This window comes from Haplochromis burtoni, unplaced genomic scaffold, assembly GCF_018398535.1.
Source record: "Haplochromis burtoni strain Fernald_Lab_line unplaced genomic scaffold, NCSU_Asbu1 Contig_46, whole genome shotgun sequence".
NCBI classification, from domain to species: domain Eukaryota; kingdom Metazoa; phylum Chordata; class Actinopteri; order Cichliformes; family Cichlidae; genus Haplochromis; species Haplochromis burtoni.
The window spans coordinates 1214667-1239267 of NW_024582407.1; the positions used below are offsets into that span (position 1 = coordinate 1214667).

Below are 24601 nucleotides of genomic sequence, written 5' to 3' on the forward strand. Positions count from 1 at the left end.
TTGTTTATATAAGCGAAATCTTAATCTGGTCTTAATCTGCATTATCTACCATGTAAATTTGTGTCTCTGCAAGCCTGCATGTTTCTGCGCGAGCCCATGTGTGTCAGGTTAATGACCAGCTTTGCTTTGACCTCCTTGAAGGTCATGTGCCATTGCTCGTTAGTAGTGTCACCATGGCGATATGTCAGCTGTCAGCGCGATGGATGGGAGGTTAACAAAAAGAACAGTGTAATGGAGAAAGGGCTGAATAAAGATATTGGGAAGGAGAAAGAAAAAGGGAGGGTGGACAGACAAGTTAATTTAAATGCGATTCTCATCAGACGGCCTCTGCCACTCCTCATTAATGAGATACTTATAATTGGCAAGGTTGTTGTAGCAAGGTCTAGGCCTCTGGGATAGTATATGTGCACGCGTGTGTGTTTGTGTGTGTGAGCGCACTATGGAAGACCTTAGTTTTGGACATAGGGGAGGGGACGACCCTCTTGTCATATTGGTTAGCCCTGAGGGAACTCCCCCTTCTTTCTTTCTCCAAGTCCCCCTCAAGAGAATAGGAGGACTAAACAATTTGGCAGTTTCATTTGTGTGTCACCAACATTAACATGGGTATCAGTGGCTTTGTTGTACCACCATCTTACAAGTGTGGTGATGGATGATAAGCAGCCTACTTTAGACTGAATGCATTAACAGGGAAATTGTATAATTCGTAGCATGTTAACCTTATATTGCCAGGAATTTAATTATAAGATATATATGAAATATAACAATGCTGGAATTGTCAAAGACCTTGACTTCAGTTGAGTCGTTAAAAGTTTATTTAATGGTTAATTATGTGAAGTATTAAGGCAGACTGTTGGTTTTATTTTCTAACTTTATGCATAATTCTAACGATTTTCTTTCTGCAGCAACATGTAAATGGATTTTTTTAATGTTACTTAAATTTATAGATAACTGGGCAGAAAGAATAATTATATTACTTAGGACTTAGTTGAAACTTGGTATGTCTGACATCATGTCTCAGTCCTGACATGGCTTTGGAAAATGTGAATGAATGCAGCATTTTGAACTTTTAATTGTATTTTGATTACATTAACAGCTTTTCCTTTTGTTCCCTAGTGATATAGACCTACCCCTTTGACACTTATAATGCACCAAAGTATTTAAGTAATAGATAAACTAATAAAACTAATAAACTACTAAATTACTAATATGTTTGTCACTTTCTGTTATATAAATTTCACATTTTGTTGTGAATGAACAAAAACTTTTCGATTTATAAATAAAGGACAGTCTGTAAAATTATTTATTTTTCTGTAATTTCACACATTTATCACGTAGAAAAATGAAGCGTGCTGTTGAAATTGCACTTTTTTTTGTTATGTTGAGACATCTCAGGGATTAAATGTTTAGTTATGTTTCTTTACACTGACAGAAAGAGAAGTAGCATTTCTATGCCTCACTTAAGATTAAAATAGGCTGTGTGTAGTTCACGAGGTTAAGTGAGTTTGACATCCCTTGTCTATAGTACCGTAATACTCTATAGAGGCTGGCAAACAGTGCACCAAAACTACCACTAGATGGCAGAAGTGCCACACGATTTGCTGTAAAGAGGTTCGGTATCTTACTACTGAGTCACACTTTCTTTTGTGAGAGTTCAGTGTGGAAAAGTGACCGTACTCTGAATCATATATGCAGAAAAATGTATGGCTGTGAATTTATAGTTGCCTAAAGTGCATACCATACAGTGGGCAAATTGACTCAATCACCCAACTGACTCGCTAACTTCTGAACATGTTAAGTATTCATAGGTACATGAGGCAGTGACTCATACATGTATTTGGAGTGCAAGTTGTTTTTTTACACCTGCTGCCAAGTGTCAGAATACTTAAAGGCATTTGAAAGACTGTAACTGAGATCTTAATGTTAAGGGTGCAGGACTACTAGTCATGATGCTATTTTGGCTTGTCATGGCTACAAAGGGGGTAACTAGAGTCAAATAAAGTAACTGTTTTAAGGACTTTTCAAGTACATTATTAAAGATGTAAGTCATGTTTAATTATGATGATGTCTCTCAAGTAGTAATAGCTGTTTTAATTAGTTTCCTCCTCCCTCTCCTTAACTCACAATTTTCTCCCTATGCAAACCCATCTTTCTCACCTCTGTTTCACCTTCCCCCCGCTGTCGAACCTGTATGTTTTCCCTTTTTCCTTTGTACATCTCTGCCAGTATCTTCCCAAAGACATCCTTTACTTTTCTAACTCTTACTTTTCTTTCTTTCCCATATCTTCCCTAGTATAACCAATGAGGCAGGAGCATCCATCTACAGTGTGAGTCCCGAGGCAGTCCAAGAGATGCCAGACCTGGACCCTAACCTTAGGAGTGCAGGTACACCAAGCTGCAAAGCTTGATTGTTGTCAAGTAGCAAGTAGATTTTTCCTGGTTTAATGTGTTGTTTTTGTGGATAGCAATATGAATAAGGTTGGAAATTTGGTAGTCAGGAACAGCTGTATGTCCACTGGTTTCAGCTTCAATTTTGTTTTCCACCTTTTTTTTTTGTTTTTTTTTTTGCATAATGCTTTCATAATGCTTTCATACATCAGTGAATTTCTGGCATTGCTTTTTGGTTCTCCTCTGTCGCCCTAACTTTGCTTTACCTCTCTGCCTCCCTTGCCAATTCTTCCTAACTCTCTGCACATACTACGTCATTGAAAACACAGTAGAATATAAAGGAATCACACTGAGTTTTGGAGAATAAATGTTTCCAGCAGACTTCCTCTATAAAAACCATAAATCAGCCAAGGCTGGATTATTCCTCACTAGTATCCTGTGGTCAGCAGCACAGAGCACTTGCAGAGAGCCATATTTATACCCATAACGAAAACCTCAAGAAATCTACTGAATTTATATTTGGATGCTAAGCCTCGACACCATGAATAACAGTGTGTGTCTGTTTTGGCTTTCGGGGGTATCTTTGCTATTGCCTTAGTCTAAATGAATGGCTGTGTAACACTGTATGCAGGGGGTGTTTTGACTTATTACACTGATTATTGTGAGATTAGGGACACCTAGTGGTAATAGGTAATATTTTACCCATTTCCAGGGATTACTGTTTTTGTTCCACTTATTTCTGCTCCTCCCGTCTCCCCTCTGATCAGAGGACTGCTGTCACTAACTGGTTTTCGGTCACTCATTGCAGACATGCTGCATCTCTTTAAAAGTTGGCCTGTTGTAATCAAGTTTTTTCAGCTCATGATCTGATTGAGAGTAATGATGTTTGAGAGGAGTGCGAGCAGTTCATTTTCTTTCTCAGTTCATGCTCTGCAACAAAAACTGTGCAGCCACATCATCAGTGTCTCACCAGAAGGCTGGATGTCTCCGTTTTCTCCTGAGTAATGTGTCTGGCCAGGGCCTTCGTCAGTTGTTGTGCTCTTCATTGCTTCCCATTTTTGTAGTACTGTATTTGGCTCATAAACTTTCAATAAGTGCTGGAGAGTTCTGCTGGACTCCATTTACAAATAACCTCCCTTCAGAGGGGGGGGTGGGGGTTAGAGACGGAATAAATGGAAAGAGTATAGGAGAGTTTTGGTGGTGTACTGAGCAAGGCTAAGGTTGAAACTCCATCCCTGTCTAAATATTATCTCAGGCAGCAGGCTCCTGCCGCAGCCAGAGGAGAGAGAGGAGGACCATTGATTCCAGACATACTCCCTCTCTTACATCCTATTCTTCCCTTTGTCTGCCTTTTCCACCTCAAAGATCAGAATCTGATGCATCCCATGCAGCATACTACATACACAAAACGGTGGATAGGGCAGGAAAGGAAGGACAAATGAAGGGACAAACTGTTCCCTGAAATTGATCAATGGATGAGCAAATCGTTGGTCATAATTGTGTTGTGATGCCAAAGTTTGGGGAGTATAGCAGTTTTTTTAAGTTCTATTTTTTAAGGAAACTCAAACTACTAAAAATATTTATGTATATATTGCTTTTTCTCTTTTTAAAAATTATATAAATGGAAAAGACATAACAGTGTACGGTAACGCCCAGAGCTGGCATCCCCTTTGTCTTGCCCATGGTTATGTAAGTACACAATTGATTGGTTGTGTTATTCTTCTCCGCTTGGTGTGTGCTCGTGGGGAAATGCCGTGTGTATGTGAATACGATTATTGTAATTTTTCTCTTTGTCATTTAGAAAATCAGAAAAGACGTGTGATCTAAACCTTAAAGACTCTGTCATAAAACAAGCCCAACGTTGGTTGAGGAGTATTGTGTATTTGTTTGTGTGCTACGTTTGACTGTTTTTGCCTGAGGGCACAGAAGTGGATAAATTGGTGTTTTTAAAGGTTCATGGCTCAAACGTCTATCAGCAAGCTAAATGACAGGTGCAGCAACTCCAGCTGAATGCCAGCTTTAATTATTATTAGTGGGGGTGGAGGAATGACAATTAGGTTTGGCCTGCCCTCAGGCCAACACAGTAATATGCAGACAATTAGCATATCGAGTAATTACGCATACTACTATGGATTTGCATATTCAATAACTGTGAGTCAAATACCAAGTTTATGAAAAACACAAACCACAGATTCCCATGAGACGTAGAGGTATCTCATGTGTGTGTGTGTGTGTGTCTGTGTGTGTGTGATGGCAGTGTCGATTGGAAGACGTGTCCAAGATCCGCTGGCTGAGCTTGTGAAGATTGATCCCAAACACATAGGCATTGGAACATATCAGGTAAGTTAGCTTTTAGCTTTTTGATTGTCTGCTTTTGTCAATGAAGACAAATATTCCAGGTGTACAATAGGGCACTTATGTTTATTTTTATTTTTATGTTTCGTATTTACTTTAGTTATCAAAGATGGTCTTTTTAGGAGAGTCCAGATCAAATATTTCATACCAACAATAATGTAATCATGCATTTGCATTTCTATCCTTTCATCCTCCAAAGCACAAGTTGCTTGTTACTAGAGTTTAGGTGCGACATTTATCTTTTAGGCAAAACCAAGAGAGCAGAAACGTAACTGAGTCCTAAAAAGAAAAAGCGATGAGAGGGATGAGGAAAAAAGGCAAAACAGGCAAGCAGGGACAAAGAAGATAAACTTGGCTGAGAGCTGTGTCAACAGATGATGCTAAGGATGACTAATTCAATTAATGGAGATCAGGCATGACGTATGTTTGGACATTTGTTTTTGCTTGTTTAATTGCCGTTCTCTGTCCGTTTGTGTGCACTGCCAACTCTTTTATACTCTTTCCAGTGTGTGTGTGTGTGTGTGTGTGTGTGTGTGTGTGTGTGTGTGTGCGTGCGCATGCATGTGTATGAAGCAGGAGTTGGCTCAGTGTTGGTTTTCTGCATTGCGAGTGGGTATGTAATTGTGCGAGAAAGGCAATCTGAGCATTATGTCAGTGAGCTTACTGTTAGCATCAGCTATGAATGCAGTATTGTTCTCCATGTGGTCTTGGAAGAAAAGGCTATGAGGAGATGGAAATAAGTAGAAAACGGAAAAGAATGAGGATGACACAGGCAAATACAATAAGGTCACAATAAACGACTGTCAGCTGTACATGATGGATCCACTATTAGATGCTATGTACTACAAAAAAAAGTAATAATAAAGTTCTTTTTAAGGCTTTATTGGATATAGTTAAAGCATGTAGAAGAGAGGGTGTAAACTGCAGAACATGTAGTGCTTTTTTGCAGCAGTTGTTTTTCAGTTATATTGTTAAATTGGTAGAATTCCTGTTCCTGATAAAGATGTGAGGACCATTTAATTATTGGGCAGTGATGAGAGAGAAGAGCTGATGTACTGTAAGGCTGAGTGAGTTTTCAGGTCTAGTGTTAAATTGGTGGAATTCCTCTTTGTAATAGAAATGTGAAGCCCATTTAATCACTGGGAAATGATGAGAGAGAAGAATTGATGCACTGTAGGACTGACTTTATTTTGATTAACTTTTAATTTAATTTAATTTTAATTGCTAAAAAAGCAGATATTTTTGTCATTGATGAAAAAGAATTTTTGCTTTTGGCTTAGTAAAAAGGAGACTGAAGTTGTTATCAGTTGGTTTTTCATTCATCAACTAACAGACGAGGTGCTGTTTATCTGCTGAGAGGAGGTTTCTGCTCACTAAGTCAGTATTGTACAGGGTAAATTGTAACTAAGTAATACACTGATATCTTTTATCAAGGTTATTTCAAGAGCTGTCATTCAAGGAGCGTAAGAAGCATTTTCACGTGTTGCTTTGGCTAATATTTCAGTGTTAAGAAAAAGAATTCACCAGTGGAAGAAGAGAAGGAAGGGAGGGGGGTTAAAAAGAACAGCAGAGGGTGACAAAAGTCAAAGTAAAGGAATGATGGGAAAAATTTAACATTTGAAAGTAAAAGGAGGAGGTCATATTGTTCAAATGATTGTGTGCATGGCTGTGTGTGTTAGGTCACAGGCCCGTGTCTCTCATCACGTCCTGATCTTGACTCTCTAGGGTGCTCAGGGTTCTGCACCTCCCGCTCTCAGATCATGTGACTAGGTCAACAAATGCTAATCTTACCGAGTAAATAAACTCTGGGTGCTGACAGATATGAGATGGGACATCATCTTGACCTGTGTATGAGCTCACGCAAAGCATACACACTTTCTTCCCATCCTTTTTCAGAGTCAGTATGTAATGTGTGTGCATACATTTGCATTGGTGTATACGTGAATGTATATGTGTGAGAATAGGGCAGTCATGCATGCGTTTGTTTTCTAGCAAGTTCTTTTATATGGCCTTTTGAGCTTTCGGAAAGTTTATTGCCATTAGACCCAAAAAGCATAAGGGTAGATGTAACTCTAGACAGCTGGCACAGCATGCGCTCTCTTTCTCTCTCCCTGCTGACCCAGTGAGTGACAGCTCTGAGGGAAAGACGGAAATGAGCTGAGGGCTAAAGAAGTGAGGCCCATTAAAATCAGATTGGACGCAAGTATTGGGGTGGGAACGCTGTTTTCACTGTGGATCCGCTGGCTGACAGTTTTCCTTTTTTTTTTTTGAATGCTGAAAAGCCAGAAACATGTCAGAATGAGGAGCCAGTGTCATTAGCTTTAACAGGACACTGACATTTAAAAGGCTACTTACACATCGGCACAGTACAGAAAACTAAGTGTGTAAACATTGCTGGAGTCTTCTGTTCTTTAATAATTAGACACTAACTTTCCTTTGAACCAGACCTCCATCTGTCAGTCACCTTTTTATGTAGCTATGGTCTGTTGACAGCTGGGAAATCCCCAGGGATGTGAAATGAACTACTGGAAAATACACACACACAGACGCACACTGCTGTGTAAGAAAACATTACCCGCCAGCCGGATATTAAAGAAACTGTCATTCTTCCCCTCACCTTTGTTGATTGTTTTTCTCTTCCAATTCTAACTTTTTGTAAAACTCTTCACACACCTGAACTAATGCCCTTCATCTGCCTTCCTTTAATTTCATGTTTTCTTTCAAATACTACAACGTGTTAGGAGTGGGTAATACAACCTCAAAATTATAGTGCAATATTTCAAGGAAATCTGAGATAATGATATTTATAAGGATGTAGAAAAAAAAATACTGATCGCAGCTTCTAGGCAGCATTTATAAGTGTGAACAAATTGATGCCATCGAAAGTGTGAATCTGTTGCCACAAGGTGCCGCCAGCAGCATTATAGTGCAATACTAGTGACACAGCATTGTATACAGTGACACAGCACAAGTCAAATGTAAGCACAAAAGTAACCTAGGAAGTGTTTTCCCTGGAAATTTTAACAGTAACGTAACTGTTTAATACTTTTGTACAGCAATAAGTAAAGTAACTTAATCCTGTACCTCTTCGTGAGCCTGCACAATATTGTCACATATTAAAACTGAAACTGAAAACCCCTTGAGCCCTTGTGAGCAAGCACTTTGGTGACAGTGGGAAAGAAGAACTTCCTTTTAACAGGAAGAAACCTCCAGCAGAACCAGGCTCACGGAGGGGCAGGCATCTGCCGCGACCAGTTGGGGGTGAGTGGCAGATGGCTTGGATTACCATCCAACGTTTGCTGATTCTGCCAGATTATGGAGTGCAGCTAGCAAGTGCTCCAGCAATGCTTGGATGAACAATTTGTTTAACTCTGGGTCACACACCACAAGTATAAGTACTGTCTTCATAGCCTGGTTGTACTCAGTGCTCCCTTTTTAGGTCCAAAATCGTCATTGAAGGGTAACAGACAGCTCGTGCTCTCAGACATGTTTGAGTGGCTTCGGCTGAGGTGGTTGAGCAGGTGGTATGATATGCCACTGCCATATAACATGTACTGAGTATAGACTGTAAATGGCAGAGAATACCATCTCATGTAGCTGAAGGAATCTAAAGTTTGTGTTCTTTTAGGAACATTTGCACTGACTTTCAGATTTGCTTGACTGAATATGAGGTTTTAGCCTGCATGCTGTGCTAGTGATGTCACTCTCACACCAAAGCCTGTTTTCCCATAGTGATATGTGTGTGCGTAGAAAGAAAGTGTCTGTGACTTCTTTGGCATGTTTTTCACCCTTGAATGGTAGTGCCTATGGGGCAGACAGGAGCAGGCAGAGCACAGGGAAAGAAGAAGAATAAAAATGAAGGCTTGACAGTGATTGATAGTTCCTGCCTAGTCGCTTTGGAGCGTGGGAAAAAAAAAGTAAGCTCTTTAAGACTTGGCAGAAGGTGCCAAAAACATTAGGAGATACTATTTTAATGATTTCCTTTAGATTTGTTCAAGCATGTTTTTGAGTGTTTGTGCATTTAAGCAGGGTGTTAAATGAATAAACCTTGCATCTTTGTTTGTATAATGGATTTACAGAGGCTTGTGCCAAATATCTTCTTATTCTGCAATAAATAATACATATCTGGCTGCCAGGCTACTTATTTTAAGGTTGTACAATTTACTTTCCCTTGTTTAAATTTCTTGGTAAGTGCTTTGTAATTGCTACCTTTTTATATCAAAATTAGTTTATATAGTAGGATATTCAAGGGAAAAAAGCACACAAACCTCATAGTTAACAAGAGCAAACAGCAGAATTGTCAAATAAGAAATAAACTATTTAAAAGAGAGGAGGAAAGGTGCATTTTTTTGGTTCTTAAAATGATGATTTAAATCAACTGTGTCCTTAATTTTTCATCTATATTAAACAAAATGCAAACATTGCCTCTAATCTTTTTGTTAATGGAACATTTGAATAGAGTATTTTGTCCAAATTCTCAAACATGATATTATGATAGATGAGACTTCCTGTGCCTCTCTTGAAGTGCTTTCTGTTCTAGTTTTCTCATGTTCTGTTTTGCACTCCCTCGGGTAATGTGTGACCGTGCATGTGTTTGTGCACACGAGTATGTGCTTGGTTAGGTCGTTAAATGCCAGTCATTCATCAGCACCCGAAAGTGATATGATGGCAAGGACATGTTTTTATGATTTTCTATCACCTTTCACAAAGACCTGATAGCTATTACTTAACTTCCTGAGCTTCCATAATGATCACTCTTGTGTGTGCATGCACACTCCCACGCTTTAACTACTTTAACTGTATGCACTACTTGCCTAACCTGTAACCTAACCCTAAAATTCATCTTAAAAATGGTTATTAAAATTTATTTTTATATTGAAGACTTGCTTTTTGTCCCTTCAAGAAAGACAAGTTTCATAATATGCCTGTAGAGAAGAGTCACTGATTAGTCTGCATATTGTCTTAGACCTTCATAAAGTAATTGTTGTGACCACATTTAGGGGCCTAAAACATTAGTAATGCCTGCATCCACAAACACAAGCATACTCAGCCAAGGCTCCATATGTAGAATACATATAAAGGTCTCAGAGGCCTTAAAAAGTGCTGTCAGTCAAGATCATGACCTTCAGATAGCCTTGTTTATTTGTACATAGTTCACTTATTATGTGAAACTGAATGACGTCACTCAGCAGTTTCACTCCATTGTCTATCTGTCTGTCTTCAAAATTGGTTTTCCCAACTTCACTTTGGTGCCAAGTACATTGTGGATTGTTGACAACTGGGAGGAGATCTGTGAAGGGGTGGGGGTTGAGTTTGGTGATGCAGAATTTGGAATCATGGCTGCTGCTGAGGCAGCATACCTTAGTTGTTGCTCTGGTTGATTTATAAACAGTTTTAACTAATCAACCTCTGGTAGATGTGACAACATTCACTGACTTGTGGCTTCCCACATTACAAGAATTAATACATGAGTATAAGCCTTTGTGTCTCAGTTTGAATACAACACTTGGAACCCAACAGACATTTGATCTTAATTATTGTGTTCCTGTTTCTCTTTATTCTTTATTGTGTGAATGCCTCACAGGCATTCACACTATTGAGTTCCTGTTTCTCTTTATTCTTCTACCTTATTATTCTAGTTGCTCAGACCTTTGCTGGTTAACTACTCCCTCTGTTCCGCTCCTTCTGCTAATTCCTGCTATATCTTTTGGTCCTCACAACTTTTATACTTTTTGAGATATTAAGCTTTTTATGCCATTTTTTGGCCCATTTTGCTGAATGGGACCACATTACGAGTGTGATCACTGGTTTTGCTTGCCTGGCTGAGCCATGTTTTGGCTCAGTGAGATGAGCAGCCGTTCTCAGAGCAGGAGGGCAGGGATCGAATCCCGCTTATGGCAACATTTTTTTCAGTTAATAGTTCAACTTTTTTTTCCACTCTTTTCAACACAAATTTCATCTTCTTCACCACTTTTCAGCAGAATTTTCATTCTCTTTTGCTCTTTTTAGCAGAATTTTCAGCCTCTTCTGCTCTTTTCAGCACAATTTTCAGGTTCTTTGTCTCTTTTTGCTGAACATTCAGCTTCTTCACCTCTTTTCAGCACAATTCAGCTTCTTCTGCACAGTGGACATTTTGCCTCTCATCATATTTCTGGTTGAGACCGAAAGTGGTTTGGCTCAGTGGGATGATCAGCTGCCGTGAGATATGGTGGCGAAGATTCAAATCCTGCCTGTGGCGGTTGCCGCACATGTTCCCCTGCTTGCATGCACTCTTTCTTGACACTCTTCACTGTACCCTTTCAAATACAGCCATTTTCAGCAAGCACTTCAGCTTCTACAACTCTCTTCAGCTGATAGTTTTGCTTTTTCTGCTGTTTTCAGCAGATTCCACTACACAGCATTCACACTGCATTTTCGCAGGAAATGCAACTTTTTCTAGTCTCACAGTTAACCTTCTGTCATTTACATCCCTCAGGCTCTTCTTCTTTCATATAAACGATCAGCCTGCTGTCCAAAGACATTCATTCATTACTGTCAGTCCCCTTTCCCTCTCTGGTTTACTCACCTTCTGGTTCACTTCAATTTTATAAATGTCGAAATGACAAGGTACTCTAGGTTTTATCAGTAAAGTACCTCTCTAAAAAACCCTTTTTGTTTTGTCTCTTTTGTAGTTTTCATCACTGTGCTTCTCTCACTGTCTCTGATTGACATGTGGTAACTCAACAGTGTTTAAGTACTTGAGGTGCAGAAAGAAGCACTTTGTTCCTTTGTATTGGTTGGCTGGCTTTGGCTGGTTTCCGACCAATCCAAACATAACCTTCTCACATAGGGATCCACTCCATTGGTTCTGTATGAATTTGAGGTTTGGGTGCTGGGAGTTGGGACGAAGGAATGAGGGAGTGGAGGTGATTTTCAAAGAGATAGTAGCATATATAGCTTTGTCTGGCAAACCATCTCTATGCTTCCACATCACCTTACAGCTCTAATCTAAATACTACGAAGAACATTTAGCAATGATCTAGATGGCTCAGATGGAAAATCTGCATTAAGTGATTTCTAATGTTCTTTAGTTAGTGTGTACCTCGAGGTGAGTTGAATATAAAATGAAAATAGAAGAACACTAGGTCAGTGCATCCCTCTAAAGCTAGAATTTGCAGCTTAAAAATAGTGATCGTGCCATTTTATTTGACTCGTCTGTTGCATAATCAGATAGAAAACATACCTCACAAAGTGTGACACGTGGATCGATAGATAAAAAGATACAGCATGACATGCTTCACTGGTGCTGTTAGCGCCACTGTAAACTGTGACGCAGAGCCATGCGGGCCTCTGCTGCCTGGGTGTTGAAGCGGAAACACACGGACTGGATTGTGGATGTTTAATAGAGCAGAACTCTTTCACTCCAGCTCTGAAATCACAGTTGTTTAGTACAGTTGTTTTTCTTCACCTGTATTTTTTCGTTACTTTCTTCCTTACGACATATTTGCATATCCTTTTCTGTGTAGCAGTCCCTTATTTGTTATGCAAATATCTATTATTATTGAGCAGTGTCACAATGTTTCAAGTGTAAATGTGATTATTATGATTATTGTTTACTTTTGGGAAGTTACTATAAATGCTTATTAAGCTACATTTTTAGTGTTCCCATCCCTAACCAAGCAGCACCTAAAGTGTTCTAGTGTTTCTCATGCCCGTATAAGGTTTCAGCAAGAATCTAAGAACACATTCAGTGGATTTTTCCTGCAGGTTAAAACTCACACTACCTTATGCACCTCCAACTTTCTCACGTGAGAAAATTCTTTTCTGGTGTGACAGGTGATTTCCTCCTCCTTGTCTTCTCTTTCTCCTGTGAGCTTCTGCTTCTAGAGCCACTCAGCAGAAATCATAAATCATTCGTAGTTTTATTTGTTCCTGTTCGGAATTTTTTTTAATTATTGTCTCCAAAAGGCCTCTGGTTATACTTACAAAGAACAGATTGTAGATGCTGTTTTTCTCCAGTACTACTTTGTCTTTTAGCTGTAAGTCATCCTCTGTCTGCTGAGCAAAGCTACATCTGTTGTAGGCTAAGTGCTAACTTAAGATAACAAGATAGAAATATTTTTGTAACTATATAGCATAAAAATGTGTGATAAGTATTGGAGGTTCTGTGCTGAAATTACATATTGTAGTTCACAACAGCCAAGCAAAAACTTTGGAGCCCCATGTGTTCTCTGTCTACCGCGCTCTCCCTCCTCTATCCTCATCTGTCCTCCTATCCTGTTATTGCTGACAGAGGGTGTGTTTGCTAGCTGCTCTTGTTGTCATCTGTTTACAAGTCAGTGTTTGTTAAAAGCTTGATCATGTTACAGGACAGCACATGCTAGTCTCAGTCATGTTCATGCACATGACAGACATACACATGCACACAAACACATTCAAAGACCAACAGTAGTCTAGTTTAGAGTGTCAGCTAATCCTCAAGCAGTTGCTGAGACATCAGCCTGTAGCTGAACTCCTGGATTTTAACCACAACACAGGGCTTCGTGTTTCTCACTGCCAGACCTTATATTTCTTTAAGATTATTTGGTTGTGTACTTAAGTAGTTTGTTGACAATAATTTTCTTTCCTTTCCTTTCTTGCTGTCAACCTTTCTCATTTAAAAAAACAAAACAGGCTCCACTGCTTTTGAAAAATATCTCCTGTTTAATGTTTGATTGGCTGGTCGATGAGAAATGTGAAAGTTTCATTTGGAGGTACTTTTATAGACTGAGAGCTACAATGACAAGAACACTGTATTACTGGGAAAAATCACAGAAAGGCCTAACGAAACATTTTCCTTTCACTTCTGTACTTCTCCTGTCAATCAGTTTTCTCACTCCCTTTTTTGTTTAAAATTTGCCTCATATTTGCTGTATTGCTGTCAGCACAAGATCAAGTAGCAGTATGTGGTGAAAATGGAATATAATATATGGGAATTAACCTGAACACGCTCAAGTGAAGTCTGTTAAAATCTTCCATTAAAATATTTTGATAAACAGATTTGGATGGGAAAAAAGAAAGCACAGCTACATGCAGCTGTGTTAGTTTTTAGTGTTCATCTGTCCCAAAGAGGTGTGAAAAATCCTAAGAATTCCTGTATTTGCTGTCACACACAGATAAAAGCAGTGATTTAAAGTTGTTTTCTTTGCTTAACCAGTTTTTGCCATGTGTCTTTCTGTCTCTGTGTGTGTCTGTACTTTAAAAATTCTCTGGTTTTGTTAATATGTTTCTTTTTTCTCTTAGCATGACGTGTCAGCTGGAGCTTTGAAGACAGCATTGGATGGCGTGGTGCAGGAGTGTGTGAGCTTTGTTGGTGTGGACATTAACATCTGCTCTGAGATACTGATGAGGTAGAGTACCCAAAATGACATATCGCATAATTTCTAAAAATCAATTCAGTTTTATTTATATAGCGACAAACCACAACAGCACTTACCTCAAGGTGCTTTAAATTGTAAGGTAGAGACGCTCCAATAACACAGAGAGAACCCCAATAATCAAACAACAAGTATGCACTTGGCAACAGCCTGCTTTAGCCCGCCTTAACCTTAAATTGAAGGAAGAATTTCAGAGTAGTCCTCCTTGATTATTCCATATACTGTGCAATATACCATTACCACAAGCAGTAAAACAGCCTGAGCTCATGATGCTGTCACCACCATGCTTGACAGCTGGTACAAAGGTGTTAATTTTGGAGCAGGGCTTCTTTCTTGGTCAGGATCATCTTGTGAAGTTAGGACATTGTAGAAAAAAATGTAAGTGAATGTATGTACACATTTGAACCTGTATGTATGCTTTTGAGCCTGTGTTGATTAAAGAAAATCCAAATTAAATTCAAACTTCTGCACCCAATTTGTAGTGGAAACAAAAGTTGTAGTATGATGTGATTTGATATGATTTGATTGAGAAGTCACTAGCCAATAATCTTGCAGTGCCCCTCAGTTTCACCGTGTACAGTTTCTAAACACTAAAATGGGAATTATACTCAGCTTAGACTGAACTGTGGGACTCACATTGCCTGTGTCCGTCTTTTACAGACAGTTTATGTTTGCAAGATTCTTTGCCTATGTTGTCACAGAAGAGGGTTCTTACTGAGCGTGGCTGTAGACTCAGACTAGGGATGCATTAAAATAGCTCGTTTGGGACCAGTGAGCTGTCTTGCTAATGTTAGATGATAATTAAGAATCAAAACATCAAACATACCTAAAAACATTTAATACATGTCCTCACAAGCAAGTGCATGTTTGCACTCAACCACTGTGTGCTGCACAAATATATGCAGACAGAGACAAAATTCTGAAAACGAGATGAAGACGGGCTCAGACCTCTGGCATACTTTCCCTTTGCAGTCACAACATGGCAAGGCTTCATTCACACTCATGCACAGGCCATTGCATGATCTACACACACAAAAACACAGATGGCCTGCCAGTTTTCTGTTTAGACTAATGCTTCACACCTTGGCCCACTTACTGGGCTGACTGGTATTAACAAAGAGGATTAGGAACAGTGGACACAATTAAACTCACAGAAACATACATGCTGAAGAAGAAACATGCAAGAACACTGTGCACACATGTGCTTATTTGTTACAACTTGTGCAGTATAAACATGAGTCAAAAGTAGGAAGTGCAGAAATTTCATATGCACACTTTTTGCAGTGGAGACAAACAGTATGAATTGAGCTGGCATTAGCTGCAAGGCAGGCATCAGGTCATCTGTTTACCTGTCTGCTCTGCAAGTGAGCGTTTTCCATTCCTCCACAAAGTTAAGCTATGCACAAACGCACATGAAACACACACAGACGTGTTGATGACTGAGGTATTATGCTGAGTGTTGACATAGCCACATGCTTTAGCATGAGTGAGTCACTGTGGGCATTAACAGAGCAGACCTAATTGAGTTTCAAATCACCTCTCGTCTTTGCTCAGCCTGAACTGGACAAATATACATGCTTAATATTGGCTTATGTGTGTCACTTGTGTTTCCAGTGCTTGCTTAAATGCCAGGTCACGGTTGCAGAATCTGCTGTTTGTTTGGTGTGGGTGTGTGTGTCTAAGCCTAATACTGTAGAGTTATTATAGGTGATCCCATAGTTATACAACCTATATGGATATCAACCAAGCTTGAGATCCTACTTATTTAATTACCTGTTCTGTTTTGTTGTTTTAGCATCTAGTGTAGAATAATTTTAAGAAGTTGTTTGAATATATTGTGAGATGAGTAATTTTTCTCCCTTCAATCTGTTGTTTTATCTCCTAGGCATGTAGCAGGCTTAAATGCGGGAAGGGCACGGAGTATCACAGAATGGAGAGAGCAGCACGGTCCCTTCATCAACAGGGAGCAGCTGAAGCTGGTCAAAGGCATGGGGCCCAAGTCCTACCAGCAGTGTGCTGGCTTCATTAGAATAAACCCACAAACTCTATCCAGGTACACACTCATATACACAGTATATCCACATAGATAGACCTAAAAGCAAGCAGACAAACACTCAAATTCTGTTTCACAATGTTGTCTTTTTTCATGCAATGGTCTGTTGGAACAAACTGCTAAAACGCCCTGTTTATTCATAGACATTTTGTATTATTTAGCGATGCAAGTAGTTTAGATAAACTTGCACCCAAGTTCTGAGAATTTCTCAATGGGGTTCAGTTCGTAGTGTTCAAAGCAGTAAAAATTACAGTTGAATTACCATCCAAGAGTTTGTATCGTGTATATCATGTAAAACAGAGATGGGTTGAAGAAGTTATTTATGATTTATGAGGAGTGTGAGGTGATGCAGAAATTATTCTAAAGAAAAAATGTTTTAGTTACTCTAGATAATCGTGTCAAATGTGTTGGGAAATACTGACAGTGTACTTGGATTATTTCAAATATCCATCCATTCAGTATTTCCGACATTTTTCCCTCCGAGATGATGGGGGCAGCAGTCTAAGCAGTCTAGCAACTCAGACCTCCCACTTCCCAACCACCGGTGCGTTTTCAAGCCAACTTAGAGATATAATGTTTCCAGGTTGCCGCAGGTCTGCGGCAGGATCTCCTCCCAGTGGGATGTGCCTGAAGCACTTGTACCGCTGTTATATTTGGATGGAAGCAAAATTCACAGGGCTCAGTAAAGCAAAATGCAGCATGTTTCCATGGCTTGATAGATTTTCGTTTCCCTTAATGTTTATATAAAACAATATATAGTCTTAGAGCAGGAATACTGGGGTGATTTAAAATGCATTTCTTTCTTGCCAAAACAGTGTCAGATCATCATCTAACCAGGCACCAGAAGTGCCCGAGAAACCTGCAGCTAAGAAAGGCAAGGGAAAAACTGGTGTCAACGTCTCAACCTCATTTAACCCCCTCGATCAGACCTGTATACACCCGGAGTCCTACCATGTAGCACAAAGGTACAGTGCACACAAACACACACGGACGCTTGAACAGCAGCCCACCCCACTGGCTAAAGCATGTTCAGGCTATGATGGAGTTGATTTTGACACCATCTCACATGGGGTTGGTTATAGTGGTGGAGGGCTCTGATTTGATTTACGCAGACATGGGATACAAGAGAGGAGGCGTTGGCTGTGGTGTGTGTGTCCTTGTGTGAGAGATGATTGTTAGCGCTGCTGATGCTGATATCAGAAGCACATTGAGCATCTGTGTGTGTGTAACAGATGGACACACAAAACGGAGGGAGAGAGAGGGGGCCCTCTCTCATCCAGCTGTAGTCACTCAACTGTGTTTAGTCTACATAAGTTCTGACACTAGTGGTTTTAAGCATTGCTCTCCTCTTGTTGATGGTGTCTGTACATATATGTGGGGAGATGTATCTCTGTGCACACACGTGCAGATAGATTGATGTTGCGTGTATGAAACTTCCTACTTCAGTGTCTGTGTGTTCAATACAGACTGCACTAGAGAGTAGTTCATCAAAGAAGTATTGGGGATCAGAGGTCTTAAAATATAAGAGCACACATTACTCTTCTGTTAATACCCTCTGCACTCCTTTTTGAGCTGCACACGTTTAGTTACATTTATTTGTTTTTCTCTTTTATTTTTATTTATTTATTTGGCAGACACGTTTCTCGTCCATACTTTCAGCTCTCTCACTGCCCCTCCCTGTCACTTTCTCAATGGTGCCTCACATTAAAACTTCTTTTAACCAGAATTACCAACCGTTTAAAGATATCTTTAGCATTTTTCCCATAGAATTTAACTCCACAATTGAAATTTCTCACTGGACATCTAATCGTTCTCTGCTTTTCTATTTCTCTTGCTGTTCAGAATTCTTAATCCTGTGTTGGCAAATGCATTATCCGGTGTTATGGCTGTATTATAATCCAAGTCTGGGAATGTACTCCATTCAGTATGGGTTCTGAAAGTATCCCAAAGTGTGTTGTGGTTTCCAGCACATCACCTGTCTCTGTAAAGATTTTCAGTACATGGAAAGCCATGTCAGTTCTTGCTCTTTTATTTTGACAAACCAGAAAATAAGTAACCTTCCACTAAACTTAAAATCACAGGGTATGACAGTGATCTGGAAATAGACCATACTACTTGACGAGTGTATCACTCATTGGGCTAGTTTGGATGTCTTTTTACGTAAACCTTTAGATTATAGCTGTAAAAGTCTTGGTGAGTTATATTCATAATCAAAGAGTTACTTGGAAAATCACTAATTTGTATACTGACTCAAAATCAGAACTCTAATAATCGCTACTAATCACTAATAATCTAATCAACTTGAATTGATTAGATTATTAGCTGTGAGAGCATCACTGAGATACCGCAAAGATTTTCTCTCCTCCTCACCTACAAATGGTGAAAACAAGGTTTAGAGGGAGAATTGTAAAGGAATGCTTGTGTGTGTTAGTGTATGTGTGTGTTTGTGTGTCTTTATGCTGTATAAGGAATATCATGTTCATCGCATTAGTGGAACTGGATCCTCCATTACTGCTCACAGCCTACACATCCACCCCTTTTTGTAACCATATACACACACGCACACAAAACCAGAAACACAAGAGCACACACATGATTTGTCCACCTTTAAAAAAAAAAATAAAAAAAAATCAGTGAAGCCTAATTCTGTGAGTGCATTATGTGAAATATTTAATTGTAATTTGGTTTGAGACAGCAAGTTTCCACTGTGTGATGAATATTGTTCTCATAAGTAACAGTCAGGGCCTAATATTTCTATAACTGAAGACAGAGTGGGTCCTTGATTGTATGCCTGGATAAAATCTATATTAGAGCCCACCCAACGCTACATTCACACACACATACCAAAATACATGCACAGTGTTGGTAGCAATTATATAAGTATGAACCCAACGGTGTTGGAGGCCTGTGGACTCCTGGTACCCCTTAAATACTAACATACACCACTGAAAAATGAAATGTGAAACACACACCTACAAGTAGGGCCCTCCACCCACTTAATCTATTCTAAGATATCTCTCCTGTGCTCTTCTATTTGCTTTTATTTAGGTTTTAAGATTTTAGTATTCCTGCTAGTCAACCAGTGTGCTCATACATTTAGTTTGGATTTTGAACTTCTACCACAGTGTATATATGAATTAAGGAGCAGGAAAAAAACTTATATGAACGTATATTAACTGCATGACTTAAATGACTCTATAATATATATAAAGAGTTAAAATATCAGAAATTGTACTTAATGATATAATTAAACTTGGTTGCATTGTGCAAAGAAAAGCTTTACAAATGATCCTGCTTGCTTTCTGTAAGAAATTATATGTCAGCCGCCTTTTCCTGGCTTTAGTCCAACTGGGGGTCTAGATGATATGTGTCTAAGCAATCAAGACACAACTATTTCTTTTCCTGTTAAAAGATATGTGGTTGGAAAGTTAAGAAGATTAAAGAGGCACAGGAGAGAAGACCTTATTGTTATACAGATATCCAGTTTGGTCCGAAGGTGTTGTTTCCTTACCACTAAGTCATGTCTGGCACATACTTAGCTACTATTTTGTACCGATCAAGCTTACTGGTGTTGAGAGATCGAGTCCGCTTGTTTCCCTCTTTTGGGCGTTAGACAGGGACTTCGATGGCAGGGGCCTCTCGACGCACAGCTGTCACAAACATAGTTTGTACACAAGCTGTTTTATGTTACATCAGTACTGTCCCTCCTATTGCCAAATGAACATTTCTGAACAACACAGTGTATGAATCAGGTTTGTGTGTGTGTTCTGGTGTGTGTCCACCTGTTCTGTCCATCATGTCGTGGACAGCTGCTGAGTCTGTTTGGCGTCAGCCTGCCAGTGAGCGACATCTATCACGGATGTTACCCAGCTGGTCCACACATGAACACATGCATAGAAACAAATGCAGTCACATCTATCACCAAATATGCCAAGTGCCTGTTGTAAATAATATTTACAGTATGTATAATACACACACACACACATCACTTTTTTTTCCATAAACCCTGCTCGCTACTTTGGCTCTAATGCCAATTTGTTACTGTTTCTGTTTAGAGTACAGAGAGCAACTAATTAGTTTGGATTTATATCTCCGGCTCAGTGAATTTGAAGTGGTGCGACTTGACTGTCTAGACATTATGTGTTGGGACATCGTGCTGGAATCAAGTGATAAAAGTGTGGCTGACAGACACGAAGTCCAGCCTTAGCACAGTGGAGGCAGTTTCATTAAACAAGGTGTCAGAGCGTTTACAGCCCAATGAGGATTTACCTGGTTTACCAGGGGTAAATTAAATATGTGTTTTTGCATCCAACACAGAAAACTCCACCTTGACAACTCACAACTTTTTGCGAATTACTCACACACCTCTGCCGCTCTCCCTATTTTTCCCCAGTGCCTGCTCACTTTTCCTGTATAAGCTTTATATGTTTTTTTTCCCCTCCATTTTTCCAGCATCTTTTTTTTTCTTCTCTGTTTTTACCTTTACTGTTTGTCATCTACTCTTAGACCCCAGTCATGCAAGCCTAGAGATGGGTCAGTGACCCCTCCTGGCAAATTTCTGTTGCTAATGGAAGGGTGTTTCTTCCCTTGACTAGTTGGCAAGTGGTTTCTGGACTTTGCTGGTAGTCACAAGGTGAAACTGGTTGAAAAGAGTTACTTGGTGCAGAACCAAAAACCTCCTTGCAAGTTCTTTGGTGGTTGTTTGTAGTTTGCACAGTCAATGCCGTGTCTGCAAAAACTACTCCCCTACTGGTAGCGACACTTTGCAATTAGCAATACAAACTGGAGATGGAGCATCATGTGAGCGATTGTGGTGAAGCGTTTTCCAAATGTTTTTTGTGCTAGTTTATGGAATACATTGCTAGAAATATAGATAAATTATCCCAACATTTTCCCTTTTCAGTATAACGGTAGAACACTAAACTCTAGTAAATAATAATGATATTTGAATTTCTAAATCCCTAAAAATGAGTATCTATTATTGGTAAGGGTCTATGAAGTCAAGTAGGTTTGTGGTTTTATTTCTAAGCTTAAATTTCTGCACGTCTCTCCTGTCCAGATTTCTGTCTCTTGTGGGTGGGAGTGTGGACCAAATTGGGAGTACAACCCTGAAACACTGTGTGGAGAACAAAGTTAAGACAAGCAGTGTAGAGGAGCTGGCCCGCACCCTGGACACCACACCCGAGACCCTCAAACTCATTATAGACGGCCTGACGCAGCCCCCCGGGTTTGACATACGACAAAGTAAGACTCCGGCCACTCACTAATATACTGATATCAATTCAATCAGAAGAACAATACAAAGGACAGTGTTGAAAATGCTGAAGGAAAAACATGTTAATGCATATAAACATTTTTTTTAAAAATTTGGTTTTAATAGGAAAATGAGATGTTGACATTAATATGTTTACATAAATGTTACTTTGACTTTGTTATTTAAAAGGTATTTAAATAGAAGAAAGCCAATGAAACATATGTATACCCTTGATCATGCATGTTTTTTTTTCCTTATATCTCAAAACTATCAGTATTTTGAATCGTATAAAAATGTTGTAGACTGCACATATCTGCAGCCTATCAGTCACAGTAACTTCCCTTGGCCTCTCATCTTTCCTTCATGATGTCCTTTATAGGTCCCCACTGACTGATAGAAAATCAAACTTGTATTCATCCAGCTCTTTGAGAATCTTGCTAGTTATGACACACACTGACTTTTCTTGCCTTTACTATAATAGGCATGTCTTGGCAGTGTAACTTGATAGGATCTGACAGTGCTGTGGCTTCCTCCCTGTAGCCCCACAATACAAGCAGTGTGTTTCTGACAGGGTGTGATGGGTCCAACAGACTGTGTTGTTGGGCAGCGTCTCTTTGCAGAGACACACATACAAAATGCACAAAGAACTCTGTTTTTCTCCTTAATCTGAAACACTTCAGTTCAGGCACATACAAACATACCACTAAAACCCCATCCATAGTTACAAACTGTTGCTGTAGCTCAAATTTGTTTTCTCAAGGAAAAAAATAGGACACATCTCTTGCTCTTCTGTTTTTGATTAAGCAGCCTATTTATTGATAATGAGGAAATATAAGTCAGCATCAACTCTCAAATCCTGATTAAAAATGGCACAGAGCACTTTAATATTTGTGCAACATATTTTTCTTTGACGGTCTTCCCCAAAACAGGGAAAAAAAGATGTAAGTACAAAAGAGTAATTATTTTCAGACTGGCTAGTTAAATACTATTTTATGTGAAGAGGAAAGAAGTCAAGTCTACCCACTTATTGCTGGCTAACTTGTCTTAAAATTGAGGAACGCGGCTTCAAAGTTCATTCTCAGGTTAGCCTTATTCGGTTGCAGTACACTATGCTTGGCCTCATAGCCAGTGCTCAGCTGAATAAACAGATGGGCTAAGACTACTGCATGAAATCAGTGCTGTTGGGAGGATAATTGGACGGGACTATTTCCTGGAGCACAGTCCTTTGTGTTAGTGTTACAGACAGGAAACAGGTCTTATGAGCAGGCAAAGTGGAAAGTGGGGTTTAATACACTGCTGATAAACGTATGTAGATACAAGTATTGAGTGACTGCTCGAAATGTTATGTTTTTCATGTCTGCCTCATCAACAATTTTTTTCTGCATTCCCTTATCCCACTTTTTACTCCCAAACACTTCGACTGTCTGCCACTTGTGTATTATTTTGTCATTGATATCGCTCCACACCTTGCGTCTAGCTATCTTTTTGTCATTCCCAGATTTTGGACAAGCGGACTTTAAGCGGGGCGTTGTGTCCATGAGTGATCTGCGGGTGGGTGCTGTGCTGACAGGCCGTGTGGACAACACCGCTCTGTTCGGGGCTTTTGTAGATATTGGCGTTGGCCGTGCAGGCCTCATCCACAAGAGCAACATCACCCTGGACAAGCTGCCTGTCAGCCAGCGTCGTCGCAGCCTGGCTCTAGGACCTGGGGAACGAGTGGAGGTCCGGGTCCTGAATGTTGACCTTCAGAGGGGACGGATTGGGCTGGACCTGATCAGGGTCTTGCAATAGAGTCACTTAATACCTATGATTTTCACTAGAAGTGTGACAGAAAATTACAGGTTTTAAACTGCTAAGGCCTGAGATACACAGACCTTGGTCAGTGACCCCCTTGGCAGTCTCTGATTCTTAGGGTAAAATGTCTGTTTTGTGACCCACTGACAAGTAATTCCTGAAGGCTGGTGGCAGTGACTATTTGAGTTGTTGTAAAACTTGCTGTGCCTCTCCACTGCAACCAACACTTGAATTGAATTGATTTCCTCAGGCAACAACTTGACAACCAGTCAGGGAATACACATTTTACCCCCCATGACCAGTGCTCACCAGATGGTTGCCGACCACTCTCGAATCCTGTGTGACTAGTGCCTAACTTGGCTAGTTTTAAAATGATCAATTTCAGTGAACAGCTGTTGCAAGTTTAGAAATAAAAGCAAAAATTTCAAGTCATGTTTAACAGTTAGGACACTTCATTTGGGACTTGTTCTCAGTCTGTTTGTCATTTAGAGGGGGTGCTTTGCTCGGGACAGAGCACTACACCTGTTTGCTGAACTAAAGGCAGAAATATGTTTTCTGATCTTGAAACGAAGACTCTGATTGGATAGCTTAGTGAGATGATATCACAATTATTTGCACTTTAGTTGTTTGTAATGCTGAATATGACATACTTGAGCGACTATTGCTAATGTTTGTAATACTTGGTATTCTCATTATTCTCTTGGATTATTACTTGAATAAAAGAAAAATCAGTTCTTCTCTATGTTCTTTGTCTTCTGATTTTAGCAGTTGTTATTGACTTTTGGATACCTTAAAGAAAACCATTTGAACAAACAGACTGAAATTCTGCTTAGTGCTGTTTCATCTGCAGTTGATGGTTTGAAGTTAAAATATTAAACATATCTATCTATCTATCTATCTATCTATCTATCTATCTATCTATCTATCTATCTATCTATCTATCTATCTATCTATCTATCTATCTATCTATCTATCTATCTATCTATCTATATGTCTATCTATCTATCTATCTATCTATCTATCTATCTATCTATCTATCTATCTATCTGTCTGTCTGTCTGTCTGTCTGTCTGTCTGTCTATCTATCTATCCTATATGTATCATAGATATATATATATATATATATATATATATATATATATATATATATATATATATATATATATAATAAAACACCCAGCACGCCCCTGCGGGCGGTTTATCCTTCAAGCTCGGGTCCTCTACCAGAGGCCTGGGAGCTTGAGGGTCCTGCGCAGTATCTTAGCTGTTCCCAGGACTGCGCTCTTCTGGACAGAGATCTCCGATGTTATTCCCGGGATCTGCTGGAGCCACTCGCCTAGCTTGGGAGTCACCGCACCTAGTGCT

At 39.5% G+C, this 24601-nt stretch overlaps 1 protein-coding gene across 1 annotated transcript in view; it reads left to right on the forward strand.

Moving 5' to 3' along the window:
• The window catches only part of srbd1 (S1 RNA binding domain 1), a gene marked incomplete in the record, with an annotated part of 63488 nt that extends 39346 nt beyond the window's left edge, over positions 1-24142 (forward strand). The window contains 7 exon segments of the mRNA XM_042220297.1: positions 2291-2382; positions 4643-4725; positions 14002-14108; positions 16021-16188; positions 17004-17153; positions 21248-21432; positions 22941-24142. Coding sequence (XP_042076231.1) covers positions 2291-2382; positions 4643-4725; positions 14002-14108; positions 16021-16188; positions 17004-17153; positions 21248-21432; positions 22941-23233 — 1078 coding nt within the window.
• Between the last annotated feature and the right edge of the window lie 459 nt (positions 24143-24601).